Genomic DNA, 20,494 nt, shown 5'->3' on the forward strand with positions numbered 1-20,494 from the left:
ATGTATATACATATATGTATATATCTATGTATATATGTATTTGTGTGTGTGTATATATATGTATATATGTATGTGTGTGTACACACACATACATACATACATATATATACACACACACACACACACATACATACATACATACGTACGTACATACATAGATATATATATACACATACATACATACATACATAGATATATATATACATAGATAGATACATACATACATACATACATACATACATACATACATACATACATACATACATACATATATATATACATATATATATATATACATATATATATATATATATATATATATATATATATATATATATATATATATATATATATATATATATGTGGGTGAATGTGTATATATATTTCCCGAGAACCGGAACTCGGCTCAAAGAAAATGCCACCTCACCTGCGTTCAGAGTGGGTTTATAACTTGGGGGCGAAGGAGAGTGGGTTTATAACTTGGGGGTGAACGAGAGTGGGTTCGGCTTTTTACGAAAGAGGAGCAGCGGCGGTTCTAGATCCCCCCGTACTCGTCCTGTCCTTGTTAGGGTTAGGGTTTGCTCTGCAAAGAGATTTTTTCCTTTTTCTTTATCTGGTTCTTCGAATCGATCGTGGAGGTGGAGCTACCCCACTCGAGCATGGATCGGCGCCCCAGAAAGAGGCCGAGGTTGGGTTGGGATGTCGGCCCCCAGGACCTTAAGGTCTTACGACCACCCCTTTTACCCTTCTTGATCCCTTTTATTTCTTCTTTTATTCTATAGATTTATTTCATAATCTTGTTTTTTTCCGCTGAAATTCTTCTAGATCTTCTGATTTCTCTGGTGGATCTGGTGAGGATCTGATGTATTTACTTTTAGATCTAGTCGTATCTAGTCGTCCTGATATTTTTTAATGATTGATTCCATGATCCAAGATTTTTGCTGCATCTTACCTTTAAGATTTGTCCGATCTGTTTCGTTTTTTTGATTTGTTGAATTGACGAGTCGTATGCTTTAGATCTGATAAGTAGGATTTGCATTAATTTTAGATCTGATACGTAGGTTTTGGATTTGTTATAACGATATAGTTTTTGACTGATCTGTTATTTTGAAGTTATAACAAATCGTTTTCGGAGAAAATTCTGATATTTTTGTATGCCTTTTAGGTTATCTTTCAAGGGTTTGTTTTAGCTGCAGGCCATACTTTTTTGATTTCGTTTATGATGCTATGAATTCTGACATCATTAATAGTTGTATTTTAAGGATTATGCTCTGACTTTAGTCTGGCAAAGTTTTTGATCTTTACGGTTATTATATAATGAAGAAACATAATGTCAGTGATCTAATTAAAATGAGTATTAAAAATATGATCGTGCGGTTTGTTGATCGTGGAGGACATGATCAGGCTTGTGGTCTTTATGCATGAATATCCTGAGGTCTGATTCACTATTGGATGACAAGCCAGAAAAGCAAACTTTAAAATATAGTGTTATTTTTTCCTGCTTAAAATTAATTGATCTCGTGCTTCATATTTTAGACCATATGACTAGGTGTTGTGTGTAGTTTATTAATGATGTTTTGCTCATTTACTGAAATAGGCTCTTTTGGGAAACAAGTTTGAAGGCAAGAGGGTAAATAATGATTTTGTTTGTTGGGTTGGAGAAATAAATGGATGGTTGTGTGTAGGATCAGATAGGAATGTTATGTGGGCAAGGAGTTGGAGAAGTGACAAGCTTGGTGTCTTCGGGGTCTTCTCCTTCAGACCATGCTAGTTCTTCTCAGTATGCAAAGGGAGTGGCTCGATATGCTTCCCCCCCTTGGAGAGAAGATGATAAAGATGGGCATTACATGTTTGCACTTGGAGAGAATTTGACCTCTCGCTGTAATTTCACTTGATCACCACTGGCAAATTTCTATTTCATGCTAGATTAACCGCTCATAAAATTCTGTTTCTTGCAATTGATTAAAAGAAATTTGGTTTTATGTTTTCTAGATGAAATGGAATACTCTATTTTTCTATTAACGCTTTTTGGTTAACTGATTTTGAAAAGTTCTAATTTTGTTCTGTGTAGTAACGGATACTCCAACATTTTAATTTTCTCCTTCATGTCCTCTAAATGTGTGCTATGCTGTCTTTGTTGTCACAGATAACATGTCTGAATTAACACAAGCATCAAATCTAAGTTAATGTCCCCTATACATCAAAAGATTTTAATTCTTCTTAAATTCAGGCTACGAAAAACCAAGATATCAGACAATCTTGGTAAGTGGCTGATGAACTGAGATCTCAGTTTGTCTCAGTTGATATGGAAAAGGGCTTGAAAAATTAAAAAGAACTGATCTATTTTGAGATCTCAGCAGACATATAGAAAATGAATTACTGGAATGTAGTAAATAAAAACAGAGATAACTACTGCCATTGGGCATCGTTTTTGATATTTGCATACAAAACATTTAAGATATAAAAAAAGATGAGAACATTGCCCAGTATTAATAAATCATATCAGCAGATATCTTGGGATTTATCTGTCTAATTTGACCAAGATATCACTTTATATCATACCTGCGAGTGGCCAATACCAATATGAGCAGTGCTTTCACTAAGAAAGCCTTTTGCGTAAACAATAATAATACTACTTTTGTGATTTTGTTGGCACTAGTGCTGTCATTAATCTCTTCTGTTTTTAATTTATATCAACCAAAATGATCCCATGAGTAACCATCAATTGCTTTTATGTGGAGGTACTTATATGCAATGAAGATTATAACACTTTCTATTAAATTCTGAGATGTTAAACAGCACTCAATTGAAACAGAACTCTAGTTTCGTATGCTAGAGGCATCTTGTTTCTACTTAATTTTCTACTTTTATTTATTTTATGGTTACACTAGGATAGTTGGGTGGTCAAGGATCATGATTGTTTTGCTTGCAACTTTGAAGCATTGCATTCTGACGTTAATATTTTTTTTGTGCTTTGTTTGCAGATAAGATTCACAGTAAAATGGGTGAAGGTAAGTCCAGAACCTGATAATCTTATTCAATGTTTTTTAATTATTAATGAGATTCAAGTTTATGAATTTGCAGTTTCTGTATGTTTTTTAGGAAAACATTTATTGACTCATGTTGTCAGAATCTTCCAATTGTATATATGTATATGGTCTTGAAAGCTTTGATCTTGATTCTTTTGTCATTCAGTTCAAATGTCTGATGTCTCTTTTTATGATCTATATTAGGTACATTTGGCCAGGTTTTGGAATGTTGGGATAGAGAAAGGAAAGAAATGGTAGCAATTAAAATTGTCCGTGGCATTAAGAAGTATCGGGAGGCTGCCATGATAGAGATTGACATGCTTCAACAGCTTGGGACATGTGATAAGAATGGGAGTCGGTAAGTCCTTTCATTTAGTTATGTTGCTTACTTTCTGCGCTTTTCATTTAGTTGGCATTCTACTGGGCTTAAGGTATACATGTGTAAGCTGGTGTATTTTTGCAGTTGTGTGCAAATAAGGAACTGGTTTGACTACCGTAACCATATCTGTATTGTAAGTATATGATTGATTTATGATGACTTCCCCAATTTCTAAAATAGTATTGGGGGTTAAATCATATCAGCAAATCTAAGTGATTTTAACAGGTCTTTGAGAAGCTTGGGCCAAGCTTATACGATTTTCTACGGAAAAATGGTTTTCGCTCATTTCCCATCGATCTAGTTCGTGATCTTGCCAGACAACTGTTGGAATGTGTAGCATGTGTGTAGTCAATACCCCTCAAATGATTTATCTATCTGCTTTGATATTCTTCTAGTCTAGTATACTGCTATGTTCTTTTTCTGCATGATCTTTTTTTGGAGGTCTCGTCACTGTTCTATGGGGATCTAGGTGCTTAAGGTCTTAATATTGTAGTAATAGGTGGGTTTGCCATGTTATATTACCTGCTATACTGGGACTCATCTCCAGCAAACTTTGTTTTCTTCTTCTTTCTGACTTATATGTAATCAGTATCTCTTAATTTTTTTCATCGTGTATTCCTTTTTCTTTTTCTAATATGCCTCTTTGCAGTTATGCATGCTATGCGCCTCATTCACACTGATTTAAAGCCTGAGAACATCCTTCTTGTTTCGCCAGAGTACATTAAAGTCCCTGACTACAAGGTATTGTCTTTTGCAACCTTTTGATCTAGTTTAAATTTAGTATTTTGAGTTCTTAGTTCTGAATTCTAATGCTGGTACTATATGTAACTATGTTCTTCATGGGTTGGACTGTTCTTTTACCTTCTGTACTCAATATCATTGGAATCAATTATACTGACTAATTTATTAATTCCTTCGGCAGGTTTCAATCAGCCCTCCAAAGGATGTCTCCTTATTCAGGTTGTTGCCCAAATCAAGTGCTATCAAGGTAATAGATTTTGGAAGTACAACTTATGATCACCAAGACCATCGCTACGTTGTATCCACAAGGCATTATCGGGCTCCCGAGGTTATCTTGGGTAAGTTGCTCTTTTTTTATAATCATTTACTTTTCTCTTTTTTTGTTATCATTTACTTTTTAGTGTATACTTTTGTCTGATAACTGTTTGTTGCATTGCCTTCAGGACTTGGCTGGAGTTATCCCTGCGATATATGGAGTATTGGTTGTATTCTTGTTGAACTTTGCTCAGTATGTTCGTTGTGTTCATGTTTATATTATTTTTTTGAAGTAACTTGGATGCTTATGGTGAAGTTTTAAACTCTGGAAACATTGCTGCAGGGGGAAACACTATTTCAGACCCATGAGAACTTGGAGCACTTGGCCATGATGGAGAGAGTATTAGGACCTTTGCCCCAGCACATGCTGAGAAGAGCTGAGTTAGTATCATTAAATTTTTTCTGCTTTGTTGTTAACCTATTGCAGCATGATGAAACATCATGTTTTCTACTTTGCTGAATCTTCTTTCTTCCCTGTTTCCTGGTTTTCTTTTAGCCGGCATGCTGAAAAATTCGTTAGAAGAGGCCGCCTGAACTGGCCTGAGGGTGCAACCTCAAGGGAGAGCATACAGGCTGTTTGGAGACTTTCTCGGCTTCAGGTACAGTGAAAAAAAATATGAACATACTATTCTTTAGACTGGTAATAGGGGGCGAACTGTCCTGTAAATAATACCTTGTTCATCAAAATCAGTGTTTCGACCTAATTTTGGAAGCAATCGATAAGAAATAAAGACTCGGAGCTGAGCTTTAGAATGCTTTTAATATGGTGAAAGTATTCAGGAAACTTGAAGAAACATTTATAATTTAGTTATTAAACAAATTTTGTTACAAAACAAATTTCCTCATGGAGGTGCTTTATTTTGTGGCTGCTGCTTTTAGTGTTTGTTTCTTTTGCTCGTCAATTGTAGTCATCTTCAGTCTATGTAACCATATCTGCTTTTTGTAAGAGATTCTATTATCTTCTTTAGATTTGGTTTCATTAGGCTTCAACCTTTTGCAGAACCTAGTAATGAAGCATGTGGACCATTCAGCAGGGGATCTTATTGATCTCTTACAAGGCCTTCTTAGATACAACCCTGAAGAGAGGTTGGCAGCTCACGAAGCTCTCAGGCATCCCTTCTTCACCAGGATTTGTCTTCAGAGGTCCTAGTCATGTTAAGCATGTGATGTAGCATAATTCAGAGGCTGTTTGCATCACACCTGTGTTCTGGTTTCTGATGCACCAAAGAACAGGAGTACAGACTGGAAATAGGTAGCGTGTCTTAGCTCTTTTCCAAGTGCTAAAAATTGTATGTTCATGTAACCTGACAGCAAATGAGTCAAGTGAGTTGCTGCTTGCAACCACAAAGCCTGGCCTTGCAACCAGTATATTCTCGGATAACTTGTACCTGTAAAATTATGTATAGAGGATATGGGCAGCTTACAGTATAAAACTCCACATGCCAAAGTTGTACATGTCGCTCGAAGAATTTATTTGCCCAACTTCCTTGTGTATAGCTGAAGTCATAGAAGTGCGAAGTCTATTGTTTTTTTATAATTTCTCTCTGATGATACAATTCTCTCCATTTGGAAATTTGTATGTGCGTTGTCTCACATCCTCTGATGGTGGTGTGTTTGCAAAACCATTGAACACTTGCCAAGAAAATAATCTTGAAGTAATTAATCTGCACCCAGTAAATATCTACGTGATGGAAACGTTATGCCGATATTGACACCTTTGTCTCCTTGAATTGTGGTATTTACGTTGACATATTTGGTGCTGAGTGAGACTATCGTATCGAATAGAACAGGTCTCAATGCATTTTATCTGTGTTTGCCGGTGTGTCTAATTGGACGTTCTTGGAAGGATCAGTTGGAGCTCCAAGTCTGATAAGTTATCCTTAGCATCCTCAACTCTGACTACTTGGCCTTGTTTGGAAGAGCTGTTGGAAGTAGGGCTGTCTGAAGTATAAGCTGTTTTAAAAAGCTGTTTGGTAACTACATTTGTAAAATGCTGTGGCACTATAACATTTGTTTGGTAAACAAACTGAGAGAATACTTTTGTATAACAAAATTATCATAAAGAACATTGCATAGTATTATACAGCAGAACATAATAAAACATAACATATATTAATATATAAATTTACGATATAGTATAATATTATTATAATATAAAATAATATTATTATAATATAGCATAATAGTAATACAATTATTAGAGTAAATTAATTTTGGATAATATAACATAATTAAATTATTTAATATAACATATTAATGTATTATGATATTATATTTATAGTATAATACAATAATAAAGGTATAAAATATTATAATTATTAGTATAAATTAATTTTTCATAATATAACATAATATTAAATTATTTAAAATAATATATTAATGTATTATCATGTAATGTAATATAATATTATATTTATAGTATAATACAATAATAAAGGTATAAAATATTTTAATTATTAGTGTAAATTAATTTTTCATCCTTTGAATGACCATTTATCTCTCTAACAATTTTTCTTGAGGAAGGGAGTTTGACGGCTAGGGTTCTTGGCTCCAGTAGATTTTTAGATTTATAAAGGAACAAACTATATAATTATTATATTTTAATATGGGCATTTTTGTCAAAAATACAGCTTTCCGACAAAGCTGAAAATAGCATTTTCGGAAAGCTCCAAATTGGAGCTTCTCCCCAAAAGCTGTTTTCAGCTTCCCGCAAAAGCTGAAACAGCTTTTCGGAAATTTTACCAAACACCATTTTTTATCTAAAAGTACTTTTGGAGGGCTAGAAAGTGCTTATTGGCCCTCCAAAAGCTTCCCCAAATAGGGTCTTGAGCTTGTTGGAATGAGAAGAGGTGGTTCAATAACTGCTCTGGCTCCTGACCCTCTCTATCACAATAAATTCAGGTTTGATTTGATAACAGGCATAAGTAAGAAAAATGCAGCAGCTGTATGGCATTCTTGTATTTTTTTCAGATGTTCTTGGCACAGCCGGGTGAAAAAGCAAATTTGCTTTGCTGCTTGGCAACTCGAAAAAATTTCACCATTTTTGTAACCAGTTCTGGAAAGACCCGTTTACATGTGCTACTAGGATTGGGTGAACAAGCGACTCCTCTCAGTCCATGAATAAGCTTGGCAAGTCTCAGGCCTACCTCATTTCTTAAAGAGCAATCCTTTTCAAGCTCAATACGGAGTCAAACACAGGCTACTCTCTAATGGTTTGCTCATTTGAGAGTCCTACAATCAGGATAGTAATGGATTTAGGGTCATCAAATGTGCTAAACACAATGATCTACTTTTTAAAGGATTCTGTCTGAGTTGCATGATAATATCTGACTTAAAAGTGATATAATTCCTCTTAAACCCCTTGGGTGATAAATTATTGGTACATCAAAACATGGTAAACATGACTAATTTAAAAAAGAATGAAATATTTAATCACTAATCTTACAGGTTTATGAAATGGTGATACGACTGGGCATGTCTTACTTCATGGGTCAAACCTACCCCAGTTAAATAAAACAAAACCCACACCAAATGGCCCAAACCCTAGAGCAGTGAAAGGAATAAAAAGTTTATCCCAGCTAAGTTGCTATATTTAGTTTAATAAATGCTTCACATCATGAAATGAACAAATGCTCTCGGTAACAGGAGTTACAAACAAACCAATTGAAAGAAGAAATTTTTTTGTATCTTAAGGCATTGTTTACCACAGCCATGAAGCGATGTAGAAACAGTGGGATCCACAAAAAAATCGAGAACAATATATAAAGTGAGTTTACAAAAATGATTTATGATTTTTATTGAAGTACAGTTTAAGATAGGTATAGCACTTCAAGTCAAAATTATATAGTATTTGTCTGTCGAAATAATTGCAGGAAAATCCCATAGTTATCCCCTTATTTCCTTTCTCGATCTTATTCAAAAAGCCAAGATAGGTAGTAAGTAATTTTACTAGAGCTGCAGTCATCTACTCATCATATGAGAACAAAGATCTAAGCTTAGATTAAACAACCACATCACTTAGTTCTCCTACTTGCGGAAAAATGGATTGAGACCAGAAAATATAAAATTATCATAGTTTTTCATCAGCAGTTGTTCTTGGTTGAAAGGCCAATCTGTTTTTGAGTAAGGTTGGAGGAACCAATACCGAGCACCGTACCAGTTCTCCGGCGGCACAAGTCGATACGGACCGTGCCGAGCCCGTACCGATAGAGAAAAATACCGGAGCCGGAGAAAGAGAAGAGAAAAAGAGAGCGAGTGGAGAAAGAAAGGTGAACGAGGGGCGGCGGATAGCAGCGGAGAGCCCCGGGGGGAGGGGGGGCAGGGGGCAAAGACCGAGGTCGCGGCCGCATTCCTGTTTCGAATGGGGACGGGCAGAACGGACGGTTCGACTAGGTTTCGCATTCCTTGTTTGTGAGACATGACCATCCATCCTCGATAATTAGATAATCAAATAGAATTGTCAATATAAAGACATTCATTTTGCCATTCAAATAACATCACCAGCAAACATATGTCCTATCCTACCATCTGATTGCATCACAAATCTCGCAGCCCAAAACTCTTCAGATGGTGGTAGGATCCTGAACGAGGATCATGTACCATATAAAGTGGTAATTGATGGAGACCGAGTTCTACACCAAGGGTTTAACATTTCATGGTAGTTTTTCATTTCTTCTGTTGCTTCTATTAGTTTTTTTCACTTTTATAGCATAGAATTTTTATTTTTTTACATAAAACTCATATCATGTCATTCCATTATTATGATTTATTTAGTTCGTGAAAAGAATTTTTTCTCTAGAATTTTTTTTCTGGAAAGCTAGTATATGGATATATGATGTTTGAGAAAGTACTTTTTTTATATTTGATTGACTAAAGAGAAACTGGCACATTTCAGAGCGACTTATATTTAGTTAAGTATTTACTTTTCTTGAAAAGTTGTGTAAAATACCTTTTATACTCTCAATAAAAAAAAAATCTTAGTTCATTCTATCTAAAAGCTGAAATATATCTTTTAAAAAAAATTACTCCAATTTTCAATTAGTGGGAATTGAATTTTTTTATATTCTACATGAATTTTCTTTTCTATAAAACGTAAGAATCTCACTCCCATAAAAAAAAGCTATTTTTCTGCCTCTTCTTTAAAAACTCTAACCCAATATAAAGCCATTCTCCATTTTTCCGTTGAACATAATTTCCCCTCTCTTCTTCTGGCGAACCAAACGTGTCTTAAGTCCTTCTTCTTGGGTAGAAAAAAAATAATAATTCTCACTTCTCCGCGATATCCCTGGTACATATCTTCTAAATGCCTTCAAAAAGGTGGGAGACAGGTACATACCAGTTAGTAAGACACTATACAATAGCGGGTCTCTACGTTCTCACATCCATGCTGCACTTTAATTGGAAATTATTCCCAATAAATATTTTATATACATCTTATGAAGAGAACATTCCTACAAATACTACGGTTTCTGGTCATCAATTGGCTTTTCATAATATGGGTGAGATTCTCTACCCTGATTGATTGACTTGCTAAGGCCTGTCTTAATTTTTCACCAGAAAAAAAAAAGGCCTGTCTTAACTTAGAATTCAAACCGTAGGTCAGAAAATAGACCTGGTGTTCAACTTGAGCTCATCTTTATTAATATAAGGCTTGTTTGATGCACACTTGTAGCCAGCATGAACCCATCAATGGTTCATTGGAAGTAACTTCCAGCCTCCTGATTTAACCCAAATTTACTGGCACAACTGTTGACAAGTACAGGTTCAGCAGAAATCCATCAAACACATGAAAAAGGCTTGCCTAAAATCTATCAGAATCCGCAAATGAACCAGTGTTGGCTCACAGTACACCTACCAGTAGCTTGAGATGTATCTCTGGATCAAACAGTGTGACTTAATCTGATCAGATACTATAAATCCTTTGGAACGACGACATAATAAAGTATAAGATCTCATTGCTGTTCTTGCAGTAAGAAAATTGAAAAAATTGACTTGATAGATCACGAACAACCAAAAGATGAGATTTATTATTAAAGCAAATTACCCATTTCATAAATAGCAGTGAAGGCTCATCTGTCAGACAATATTATAATGCAAGAAAAATTAACTAAGAATTGAGTAACTTCATGCACCCGATTTATGCTTCTTAAGTGGTTATTTATTGCCTGGATGATTGTATTATTTTCCCCTTTGCAAACAAATAGAAACAGATATTTCTGCACTCCAGCGCATCTCCCATTAGAAAAACTTGGCTTTCAAGAGCTAATGAGCAGAACAAATATACAGGTAGCACCTATGATCTGCAAGCAACAAAATCATCCCTCATCTGACTCCAACTGCCATGTTGTATTGAACTTTTACTTCACAAACAGCCAAAGCTATAGAATTAACTAACCAATAACAATTGTCCGAAAAAACAAAAATTCATTAATAAATATCAGCGCAAAAATATTATATCAGACGCCTCATCTGATTTTTACACAAGGACAGCTTTGCAAATAAGATTTAGATGAAACATACATGTCAAAATCAAAGAAGAGTATCCCAGGACGACTTTTCTCCTCATGTTGTGAACAATAGGTACAAAAGGCCTTTAAGATATTCAACTATTTCAGATCCTCCAAGTTTTGAACTTCCATAAACTCTGTCAACAAAGGTTATGGGAACCTACAACCAAAACGACATCAAACTATGTCAAGATCTTAGAACTACAGGTGCTTCTGCTGTTAATAAATTGCAGAATTTATAGCATTGGAAAAGCATATAACATCATTTTCAACATCTTGAGATGTACTAGAAGAATAATCTAAGCTCTTGACTAATTCCTAAATGAAATCACCAAACAGATGCCATAACAAAGTTAAGCTCAAAATGACACCACTGTTCTCTAATGCAAAGAGCACAAATGCATGTAAGAGTTGCTTGAGCCAAAACACGGCCAAACAGAAAACAGGCAGAAGTCTACTGCAACAACCAAAAAATTGAGGCTATATTCCATACCTCTTCAATGTGATACCCTTTCCTTGAAGCTCTCACAATCATCTCCATCTGAAAGACATAACCTTTACTAACACATGAATTTATCACATCTTCAAGAACAGACCGCTCATATAGCCTGTTTAACGGAAATAACACAAGTTAGGGATTCAAAACAAAGGGCTGCATGATTTTCCCAGCTGAAAAGAGGTACCTGAAAGATCCAGTCAAATCTGATACGCCTGGCCATAAAAGTGTCTGTGCAAGTACATTTGCTCCCCTACTTGTCAGTTTGCGCATGAGGTTCCATCCATGAATGCCACCATTTCTAACATAACGGGTCCCAGTAACGATATTTGCACCAGTTTCCTTTTGCTTCCTTTTTTGCAAGTTGTATATAAGACACTATTATAAAATCTAAATGATTCACATGATGAGTGAATCCTACTTATTTATGATAAACAAACAATGCACAGATTAATGGAAGAATCTTTTAATTTAAAATGTTAGGCAGTATCTTATTTATGATAAACAAATGCTACTTATGTTTAAAATAAGGGGATCACAAAAAGAACTAGGTCCTTCCTTTCCAAAAACAATATTTTCTACTGAATGAGGAATGTTCTAATAGAGAAACATCTAGATATTTGCAGAAATGATTATGAGGTGCTTTGTTGGAAGTCTTACCTGATGAAGCTTGGTAAATATTTGGGCTGCAAACAAGAATATAACATAATTAAAGAAAATAAAGTAAGAAAAACTGAAAATCAATATCTTTGAAAACTCAGTATGCCAGATATGCTAGATATTTGAAACAAGAAAGAAAAAAAACTAAAAAACTCATACATGGTGGGAAAGATCAGCATCCATAATTATAACAAACTCTCCAGATGCATGTTTCAGCCCATGAAAATAAGCAGTTCCTGGAACAGTATTCTGCATCAGGGACTAATTTTTTTATTTCCATGTTGAAAATTCTAGATACTTACCTAAGCCAAGCTTCCTTGGTCTTGCTCTTAATAGCTGGCATTATCAAAGAAATGAAATGTTTAAGTATGGGAGGAGGCAATAAAACCAGCAAAAAAGTTCAATATATCTAAAACAAAGATCAAATCTTTTGAGCACAAATAATTAATGTAGGAATTTACAATGCGATCTTCCCCATATACTTGCTGCAATTGTTTAACAACGTCTTGAGTTCCATCAGGACTTCCATCATCCACAACAATGACTTCAAAATCAACATCCCTGAATCAAACACAGGAAGGATGGAATGCCAATATTAGTTCTAAACGCATAAATATAATGACAGTCATGAAGTAATAGAACACAATCAAAGAGAAATTCCCCTCCTAACAAGATTAATGTCAAAGAATGACGATAGTCCAAGGTGTCCGATCTTATGTCTTCATACACATGGCACTGGAACAGGTAACCAGATAAGTTGCAAACTCAAGATGATAATCAGAGTCTTACCAATCAAGCTGATGGAACCTTGTTATGGAAACAATACAACTCTCTTGCAATAAAAATATTCATTCTAACAATACTAACACTAAAATATGCATAACTCATGCTTTTGTTTGGTTTACAAATATTACCTCAGAAACGTAATACGAACAATTGGATCTGATAGAATTATTTGTTGAAAAAATATGATACAAGGAAAACTATCTATTTACCTATAAAGAAACTCTTCTATAGTCAATGTAGAATTGCTCAAGGAAGGTAACTTGGCCAAATAGATTGCAATATTGTAGTTTAACACTTGCAGAAGATTCGCCTGGTTAAGATGCCCCAAAAGCTTACATGACAAACTATAATGACCTAAAAAGTCCTCAAGGCTACTAAGACTAGAACTTTAAATAAATCTGGAAATGGGCTTTTAATCCAATCCTGAACCTAATAATCTAGAAAAATTTTGGAGATGAAGACTAACTATAAATCCATGCCTAAAGGGAATTGACCTGACGGAATAATTGAATGTTCAAGCTAGTAACCACACCACCATCATATGAATACCTACATTCACATGCATGTGTGCATTTTGTTTTCAGGATTTAATAATAAATATTATTTCATTATTTAATTTTAGCACTACTCACCAGTTATTTTAAATTTAGATAAATCTTTCAAGCTGACATAATGTCAATCTAAATGACAAGCACAAACTGAAATTATTTTCAGGATTCATTTATTCTCACATTTTCAGACCCATAATGGATGTACAGTTAAAATTCTGCGAAGGAATGGATCTTTATCTGGCCATTTTTTAGATCTTGAGCAACATTCTCCTATTTTTCTTACATTAATGATTAAATGGAACAAAAAGAGAAAAGAAGAAAAAGACTTGCCAGGGTTGAACAAATGTGCACTAATACTTGGCATTTTTTATAAAGCATTAGTTTAACAAATTAATAGAGCAAGTTTGTTTAAGTAATGGCAACATGAATTATTTCAGGCCCCTCTATCAGCTGGATCCAGTTAATATGAATGTAATGGAAGGAGTGGCATAATTACGTTTACCATAAAAGGAGAAAAATTAAATGATGGTGATCGGTATCTTATTCATTATCTGTCACACCTTACCACATATCAGGAAGCCACAGGTCAAAAACTTAAAGCTCTTCAAAAAGGATTCTAATAGAAAAAATTCCTATCATTTGATACTCTACAAGCTTTCATTGATGCCAATGAGGGAGTCGGAACTTTCTACATGTAACCTAGATTATTTCAGGACATCACTCCTTGAAGATTTGAACCACAAAAAGGATAGATCGGGGACTGATCTGACTAAAAGCCAGGGTGAACAGCCCCCTTCTTACGGCTATCACTGCCAAACTGCTTCTGATATGAAATTAGATACGAGCTGTATATGACTGCATTTTATTGCAAAACGGAATAAGAAAGTGTACATAAGACTGTACAAAGGAGGTAAGTGGAAGAGTTTATGAAGAATCAAGTTAGAGAGCAAGAGGATAAAAAATGGAGAATTGCGAATAAGAGTTAAAGGAAGAAAAGGAAGGGAGAAAAGGAGCCTACAATGTTTTTTATTTCACTAAAAAGTGCTTCATACATGAAGATTTCACTCCATATAACATCAAGCATATATATCCCTGCAATAGACCAGACAAGCCACCCTTCCTATCCCACCTAAAACTCTTAGACTCGAAATAAGCCCAAAAGAAACCAACTATTAAGAAAAAACTTAGATGGACTGGCTGGCCACTTAACTGCAGCCTGCTTTGAGTTTAATTAGAACTTATATAAAGAAAATCACTGACAGATTTCTTGGGCACACAAGCCAGCCAACATTGGTTTCCACTTCCTGCAAACATAATTGAAACAAAACCTAATTGCATGGAAAGATCAAGCTAGATTAAAGCCCAAGAAGAGGAACTAGGATGGGTCAAGACAGACAGGGACAGGTCAAAACACTCATTAACAACAAAATTAAAGAGGAAATTAAAAAAAATAACATTCCTAGGGGTATCAAGACATACCAAGTGTTGATATACAACTGTCCTAGCTCGTCCCGACTGATACCAACTAGGATGGTCAAGACGTCCCAGTTCAATAGAGAACCCATGTCTTCCAACTATTTTGGGCACTGATCTCCCACCTGAATGGTACAATAATGGAAAGACATGCCAGTACCATTGGGATTTAAATCCTTGAACAAAAGCATATCAAACACAATGTTTCATGACCAACATCGAATTCAGCTCTTATCCTAAACATTACTCTAGGCATCATCATTATCCCCTAAGCCCGTCAAGCGTTTCACACAAGCACCATTTATTGGGTTTGTAGCAACTTCCACATCAGCCACCAAAGTTGGACGCATCATCATCTCTTGACTTTCTCAAAACAAGCTATCAACACTCTTATTGATTTACACAAGGTTGAACTCCAATGAAACATCTCCATCTCTGGCCAAATGATGCCATTCAAGGTTACTTACCAAAGCTCTTCTAAATTCCCAAAGTCCAAGTCCCAAGAAAAGTGAAGATAACTATTAACACGATGTATGCCACAGTAGCTGATGTACTCAGAAAGGAAAACAAATGAAACAAACCAAATTTTGTCCAAAAAGACGAAGGTTGTAGCTCAAATCTGTTAAGTACAATAGAAAATCAAAGCATTTTCTTTCATGTCTATTAGATTTGATAGTAGATCAACTCTCTGAATGCATCACATATTCTACACGTATAACACATAATCCACCTTCCTCATTATATGACATTATTGATTATCTATCCAACCACCCCACCCCTAGCAGTTTTCAATTTAACTCACGATTTCAAAAGCATAGAAATACACTATCTCGAAGGATAAAGAAGTCTAAATATAAAGACAATCTGATATTACCACTTTTACATAATTTGCCCTAATAAACTAAAGTTTAAGCATTTTGCATATAAAGTTCATGGCACAAAGGAAATCAAAACATGTAAGAGTTCAATGTCATTACTCATAAAACAATATAACACCAAATAGTCAAAATGTGGTTCCATTGTACAACTAGAAGATGAGACCGAAACAGAAAATTTATAAATATTATGGCGAATATGAGAAGAGATAAACCACATAATTATGGATCAATGAAAACGTATTATAACTTCATCCATCACAGACAACCAAGCACTTGATAATTAGCATACTTATACCACCAATCACACTAAATAAAGAAAAACTCTATTAAAAACGGGACAGTAATAATCATTATTACTTCCACTCTAATAACCAGATCACATGGCAAATTTTTTATTTGGAAAGTTATAATATATGAGGCAACGAATTGGAGACCGTATTTAGTAACTATGAGTGTAAGAGTGAAGGGTGCACTTGAGATGCTTGAAGATAAGGTAGATTATGAGGGCGATGTTAAGGCGCTCATTGTATGTAGGGATGATGATGCTGTATTTGTTCTCCTTGTTATTGTCTTTCCCCATGACCTTTGAGTACCAAGTCCTTTGCAAGTTAACGAACCCTAATACACAAATAAATAATAAAAAGGATCAATACAGATGACTGAGTTGTCAACAGCAATTAATGGCTGAATATATGGTTTACAGTTTAGGGCACTTCGGTTTGATCCACTTTAAAATAATAGCAAACTGGGCTCAAACATAACTTATGTTCCAATTAGGTTCTCTTCAAGGTTTGGTTGCATATTTCAGAAAATGGGAGTTCTATGTCATGGACAGTAAAATTCCTTTATACCAGCCTTGCATGGCACTTGCACAAGGTCCTTTATGCACAAGTCAGCAGTCCACTTGCTGGCACTTACCCTCGTGCATACCCCTTTATAAGAAACCCTAAGGCAAGCCACAAAGATGTGGGGCCACCAACACCCGCAGGAGAACCAAACTTAAGGGAGGCACTCAAATTAAAAGTGGATTCTTTCACTTAGCTATATTTTATTATTACAAGCCATTGTATGTTGTTGGTAGCTACTAATGATTGTTACAATACATCATTCAAAAACATAAATATCTGTTTTAGATTTTTTTTTCCTAAATGATAGCTCGTAATAGTGTTATAATGACTCATTTTAGTTTCCAGTCATTGCAATAAGCAATATTTGGGTTTTTTGTACATAGCCTTGTTAATATGGCTTATTGCATATTTATCCTTTGAAAAACACTATTTGCATATATACCCCTCAAATCATCTTGTTTTTGCAACAATGCCCCTCTCATTAATTTTTGGCTGACTATGTTAATAAGTAATCATTTTAAGTGTAAAAGGACAATATTACACCTTTTAAATAATATTCTTGAAAAAATTATACGAAAATATAACTCTTCACAGTATCAACCAAATGTTAAATCTCTTGGGGTATTGATGCAAAAGGGTAATATTGTCCTTTAGCTAAAAAGGGTTACTTATTAACACCATCAGTCAAAAAACGAACTGGGGGGTTATTGTTGCAAAACAAGATCATTTAAGGGGTATATACAAAAAAAAAACCCCTATAGCTTCGATATTCTGGTATTTTACTGTAGATTTTTTACTCTCTCATTGCTCCTTGGGAAGGCTCAAAATTTGACAACCCAGATTTACCATATTAAAACATATAAAAATTTAAAAATATTTTCTTTTAGAAAAGCCCATTTGCTATGCTTTACATGCAGTATGTATTGAATATCTGACCAAAAAAGTGAGTGCCACATGAAAACTACACAAGATTAACATAGCAGCTGGACAATAGTGAAAATGTGTTATTTTTTTTCACCTAAGTGCATTACAAGGTTTATATCAGCTCAATAATCATTCACATTTTTTTAGAACTAATATTTATAAAATATCAATGTAAATTTACCAATTAAATTAAAATAAAATATTTGCCCATAATAGTATAGTTTCAGGCAATGGTTATCATATAGCCATTTTCACATTTTGGAGCCCTCCTATTAGAATCACCATATTATCATTAATGCTGACAAAAAGGCTTAGCCATAATACACATTATTTGACTATGTCACTATCTATATAATTATTCTAATTTAAGTATAAATTGACAATACTAACATATAAAGTATGCATCACATCACCTTTTGATGCTATATTGGCTAATTGATTGTTGCAACATATCAATAAAATAATTTGGAAGTTAAGGTTTATGAATTTCTTAGAAACAATTATATAGTTTTTTCTTGGAGAAGAAATTGTTACTTTGTTATAATAACCTATAATTGCCTCAGACCATGACTACAAAATGGTCATAGAAACCATGATGACTTTATCTTTGTTCCCTTTCTTTTTTATCTCCATCCTCTTCCTTTGTAGGAATGCTCCAAGTTGCCTTTCCCTGTTTTGTATTTCAAAATAATAATAACAATAATAAAAGGAATATTGCACCACACCTTCTAAATTAATTGCATGTCTCATGTATGTTTGATGCATATCTATAGTCATTTGTTTTTATAAGCATTATGTAACTTACCATATAGTAACCTAACCCTCTTATTATAAAGAACTATATCGTGTACACTAAAATGATGACAACAACATTAGTTGCACATCCTTTCTTGACCTCACTTATAGTTAAAGAACTTAATTCTCTTTCATGACACTCAAACTCTTTTATAGAACTTTAAGGACCTCATACTTCTGATAAATTCAAGGACTTGCAAAATAAATTCCAAATTTGGCTGTTCTGTCAAGACAGCTAGATTTCCTATATGCCTTCTATTTTGATAGTGCCTCTAAGATCAAGATTGCTTCTTCACATCTTCAAAAATTCTTCAAGGTCTAGTGATTCCAGTTCCTTTCATCAAAAATTATTCTTTCAAACTTTACAAAGAGCATTTTCATTTTTCGTTGCATCCTTAACAAATTTTCTGTTTCAAATTTATTCGGCTCTTAAGATTATGTAGCTTGAACTAATTGAGACGCATGGGATCATCATAATTGCCTACTTTTGCAAGGTAGTCTTTCCTATGATCTTTATTTATTTTATTACTAGATGTTATGCTATCTTGCTTTATAACCAACAGACTTTTTTCACCAAGCCAATGCAGCATCTTCTTTTCATTAAAAAAAAAGATTTTAGATGATAACACATGATGATAATTTCTTCTAATATCTATATCTTTCTCAATCCAACAATATATTCAAAATTCTTATTCAAAGTGCCTTTTTTTTAAACAATCTTTATAGAAAATTCATTTTCATCATCTGCTTCAAGTATTCAAAATTGACGGGCTTGATTACAAGTTGTCATTCCTTTTTCTATCGACGTGTTAAATTTTCTGCAAAATATATAACCATTCGCATTCAAATGCTTTGTTAACCCATCACGTTATTGCTGATGATCATGCTAGACATCGTTTGCCATGCTTAATCCACTTCATTTTCGTTATTAATTTATATCGAACAATTTTCTTTTACCAAAGCGGTTACTTGGGGAAAAAAAAATCCAAAGATCAAACTAATAACTCAGATTGCTGTCATGATATACCATTCAGATCAAACTTACCAATCTGACCTAACGTGCTTTAGGTTAGCAGTGTGAGGAGTCTCCACACTTTCTAGACGCAAAGAATTTTCCTCTTCGTGGGCGGGCGAAAGAAAACAATGGGGAAGGGGAATAGAAGCTAACCCGAGATAAGAACGAACCACCAGAGATCCGAGGATCGGAGATGCCCTTGCGGGACGATCGGAGCGCCGTCGATCGGCCGAGGACGGAGTCCAGGGGGTTCGAGGACGAGAAGGAATCGAAGGGTAAGACGGTGGATTTTGGTTTTGGGGAGGGCGAGTCGGGGGACGAGTTCTCTTGTTCTAAACTCCTGGATATTTCACCGCAAACAACTCTTATTTCTTTATTTATATAATAATTGGTCCTTAATATCCCAGAATTGAATGTCCAGGCTTTATCATCATGTCATCATCTTCTTCTTTTTTTTTCTTTCTTCATCATCATTATAATTATTATTTTTTACTTACCAGTTATAATGCAAACAAAAATAATTTCACTACTTATTAACATAAATTATAATTATTATTATTTACTTACTAGTTATTTACTTGACTATCTAAAAAAATTGAACTACTTGTTAACAAGAAATTACTTTACTAATTACATTATTATACAAATTTGAAAATTTTCTAATCGCAAATAATATTAGTTTGAACTAATATTAAAAAGGAACTCCCACATTTGCTACATAACATAAACATGCTCTAAACCATAAGGTGTGATATTCTTGATGCATTGCATTGTTTAAAAAGTTAAAAAATTAAGTATTTTTATTTTAAAGCGAGCAATAACCATTTTCTACTCTCGTCAAATAAATTCTTTTTTTGACTAATAATTTTTCTTGATCATTTTGATGTTTATGTTTTTTCTTGTTGAATAAAATTGAGCAATTGTCACATACACTTGGAGTTTTTTGAGATATTTGAGAAAATTAAAATATTGTCTACGCAATATGATTCTAAATCTAAAAATAAAATCCAGATGGGAATAATAAATAAGCTACAAGAGGATCAATATTTAATATTAGGCTGTTGAAGTTTTTATTTTTAAGTTGTAAATGCATTTTTA

The 20,494-nt window shown here is 34.2% G+C and overlaps 2 protein-coding genes across 7 annotated transcripts; one reads left to right on the top strand and one right to left on the bottom strand.

Moving 5' to 3' along the window:
* The first annotated feature begins 455 nt into the window (after positions 1-455).
* Positions 456-6,024, top strand: LOC103704950 (serine/threonine-protein kinase AFC2-like). Of its 6 annotated transcripts, none has more exons than XM_008788485.3 (12): positions 456-722; positions 1,692-1,881; positions 2,985-3,011; positions 3,234-3,387; positions 3,493-3,541; positions 3,634-3,748; positions 4,058-4,149; positions 4,331-4,487; positions 4,593-4,657; positions 4,748-4,845; positions 4,961-5,063; positions 5,465-6,024. In XM_008788485.3, the coding sequence occupies exons 1-12, from the start codon at positions 660-662 to the stop codon at positions 5,612-5,614; spliced, it is 1,263 nt and encodes a 420-aa protein (XP_008786707.1). In that variant the 5' UTR covers positions 456-659; the 3' UTR covers positions 5,615-6,024. The 6 variants fall into 6 exon arrangements, with proteins under 6 accessions (XP_008786707.1, XP_008786706.1, XP_008786708.1 ...); XM_008788484.3 differs by having other exon boundaries at positions 499-722; positions 1,686-1,881; XM_008788486.4 differs by having other exon boundaries at positions 500-722; positions 1,598-1,881.
* A 4,761-nt stretch (positions 6,025-10,785) lies between these two features.
* On the bottom strand, positions 10,786-19,751 carry LOC103704951 (dolichol-phosphate mannosyltransferase subunit 1). The gene is made up of 9 exons (XM_008788488.4): positions 19,550-19,751; positions 16,288-16,432; positions 12,588-12,687; positions 12,429-12,462; positions 12,286-12,362; positions 12,127-12,152; positions 11,654-11,818; positions 11,464-11,578; positions 10,786-11,130 (listed from the first exon to the last, which is right to left on the bottom strand). Exons 2-9 carry the CDS (start codon positions 16,392-16,394, stop codon positions 11,026-11,028), a joined length of 729 nt encoding a protein of 242 aa, XP_008786710.2. The 5' UTR covers positions 16,395-16,432; positions 19,550-19,751; the 3' UTR covers positions 10,786-11,025.
* Positions 19,752-20,494: the final 743 nt, after the last annotated feature.

Source organism: Phoenix dactylifera, chromosome 10 (assembly GCF_009389715.1).
Source record: "Phoenix dactylifera cultivar Barhee BC4 chromosome 10, palm_55x_up_171113_PBpolish2nd_filt_p, whole genome shotgun sequence".
In the NCBI taxonomy this organism is placed as follows: Eukaryota; Viridiplantae; Streptophyta; class Magnoliopsida; order Arecales; family Arecaceae; genus Phoenix; species Phoenix dactylifera.

Coding starts and splice junctions, on each gene's coding strand:
- LOC103704950 (XM_008788484.3), top strand. CDS start 660: ATGGATCGGCGCCCCAGAAAGAGGCCGAGGTTGGGTTGGGATGTCGGC. Junction 3,542..3,633: donor ACCGTAACCATATCTGTATT/GTAAGTATATGA, acceptor TGATTTTAACAG/GTCTTTGAGAAGCTTGGGCC. Junction 4,488..4,592: donor GGCTCCCGAGGTTATCTTGG/GTAAGTTGCTCT, acceptor CATTGCCTTCAG/GACTTGGCTGGAGTTATCCC.
- LOC103704951 (XM_008788488.4), bottom strand. CDS start 16,394: ATGGGGAAAGACAATAACAAGGAGAACAAATACAGCATCATCATCCCT. Junction 12,463..12,587: donor TATATGGGGAAGATCGCATT/GTAAATTCCTAC, acceptor TGATAATGCCAG/CTATTAAGAGCAAGACCAAG. Junction 11,819..12,126: donor TATTTACCAAGCTTCATCAG/GTAAGACTTCCA, acceptor CTTGCAAAAAAG/GAAGCAAAAGGAAACTGGTG.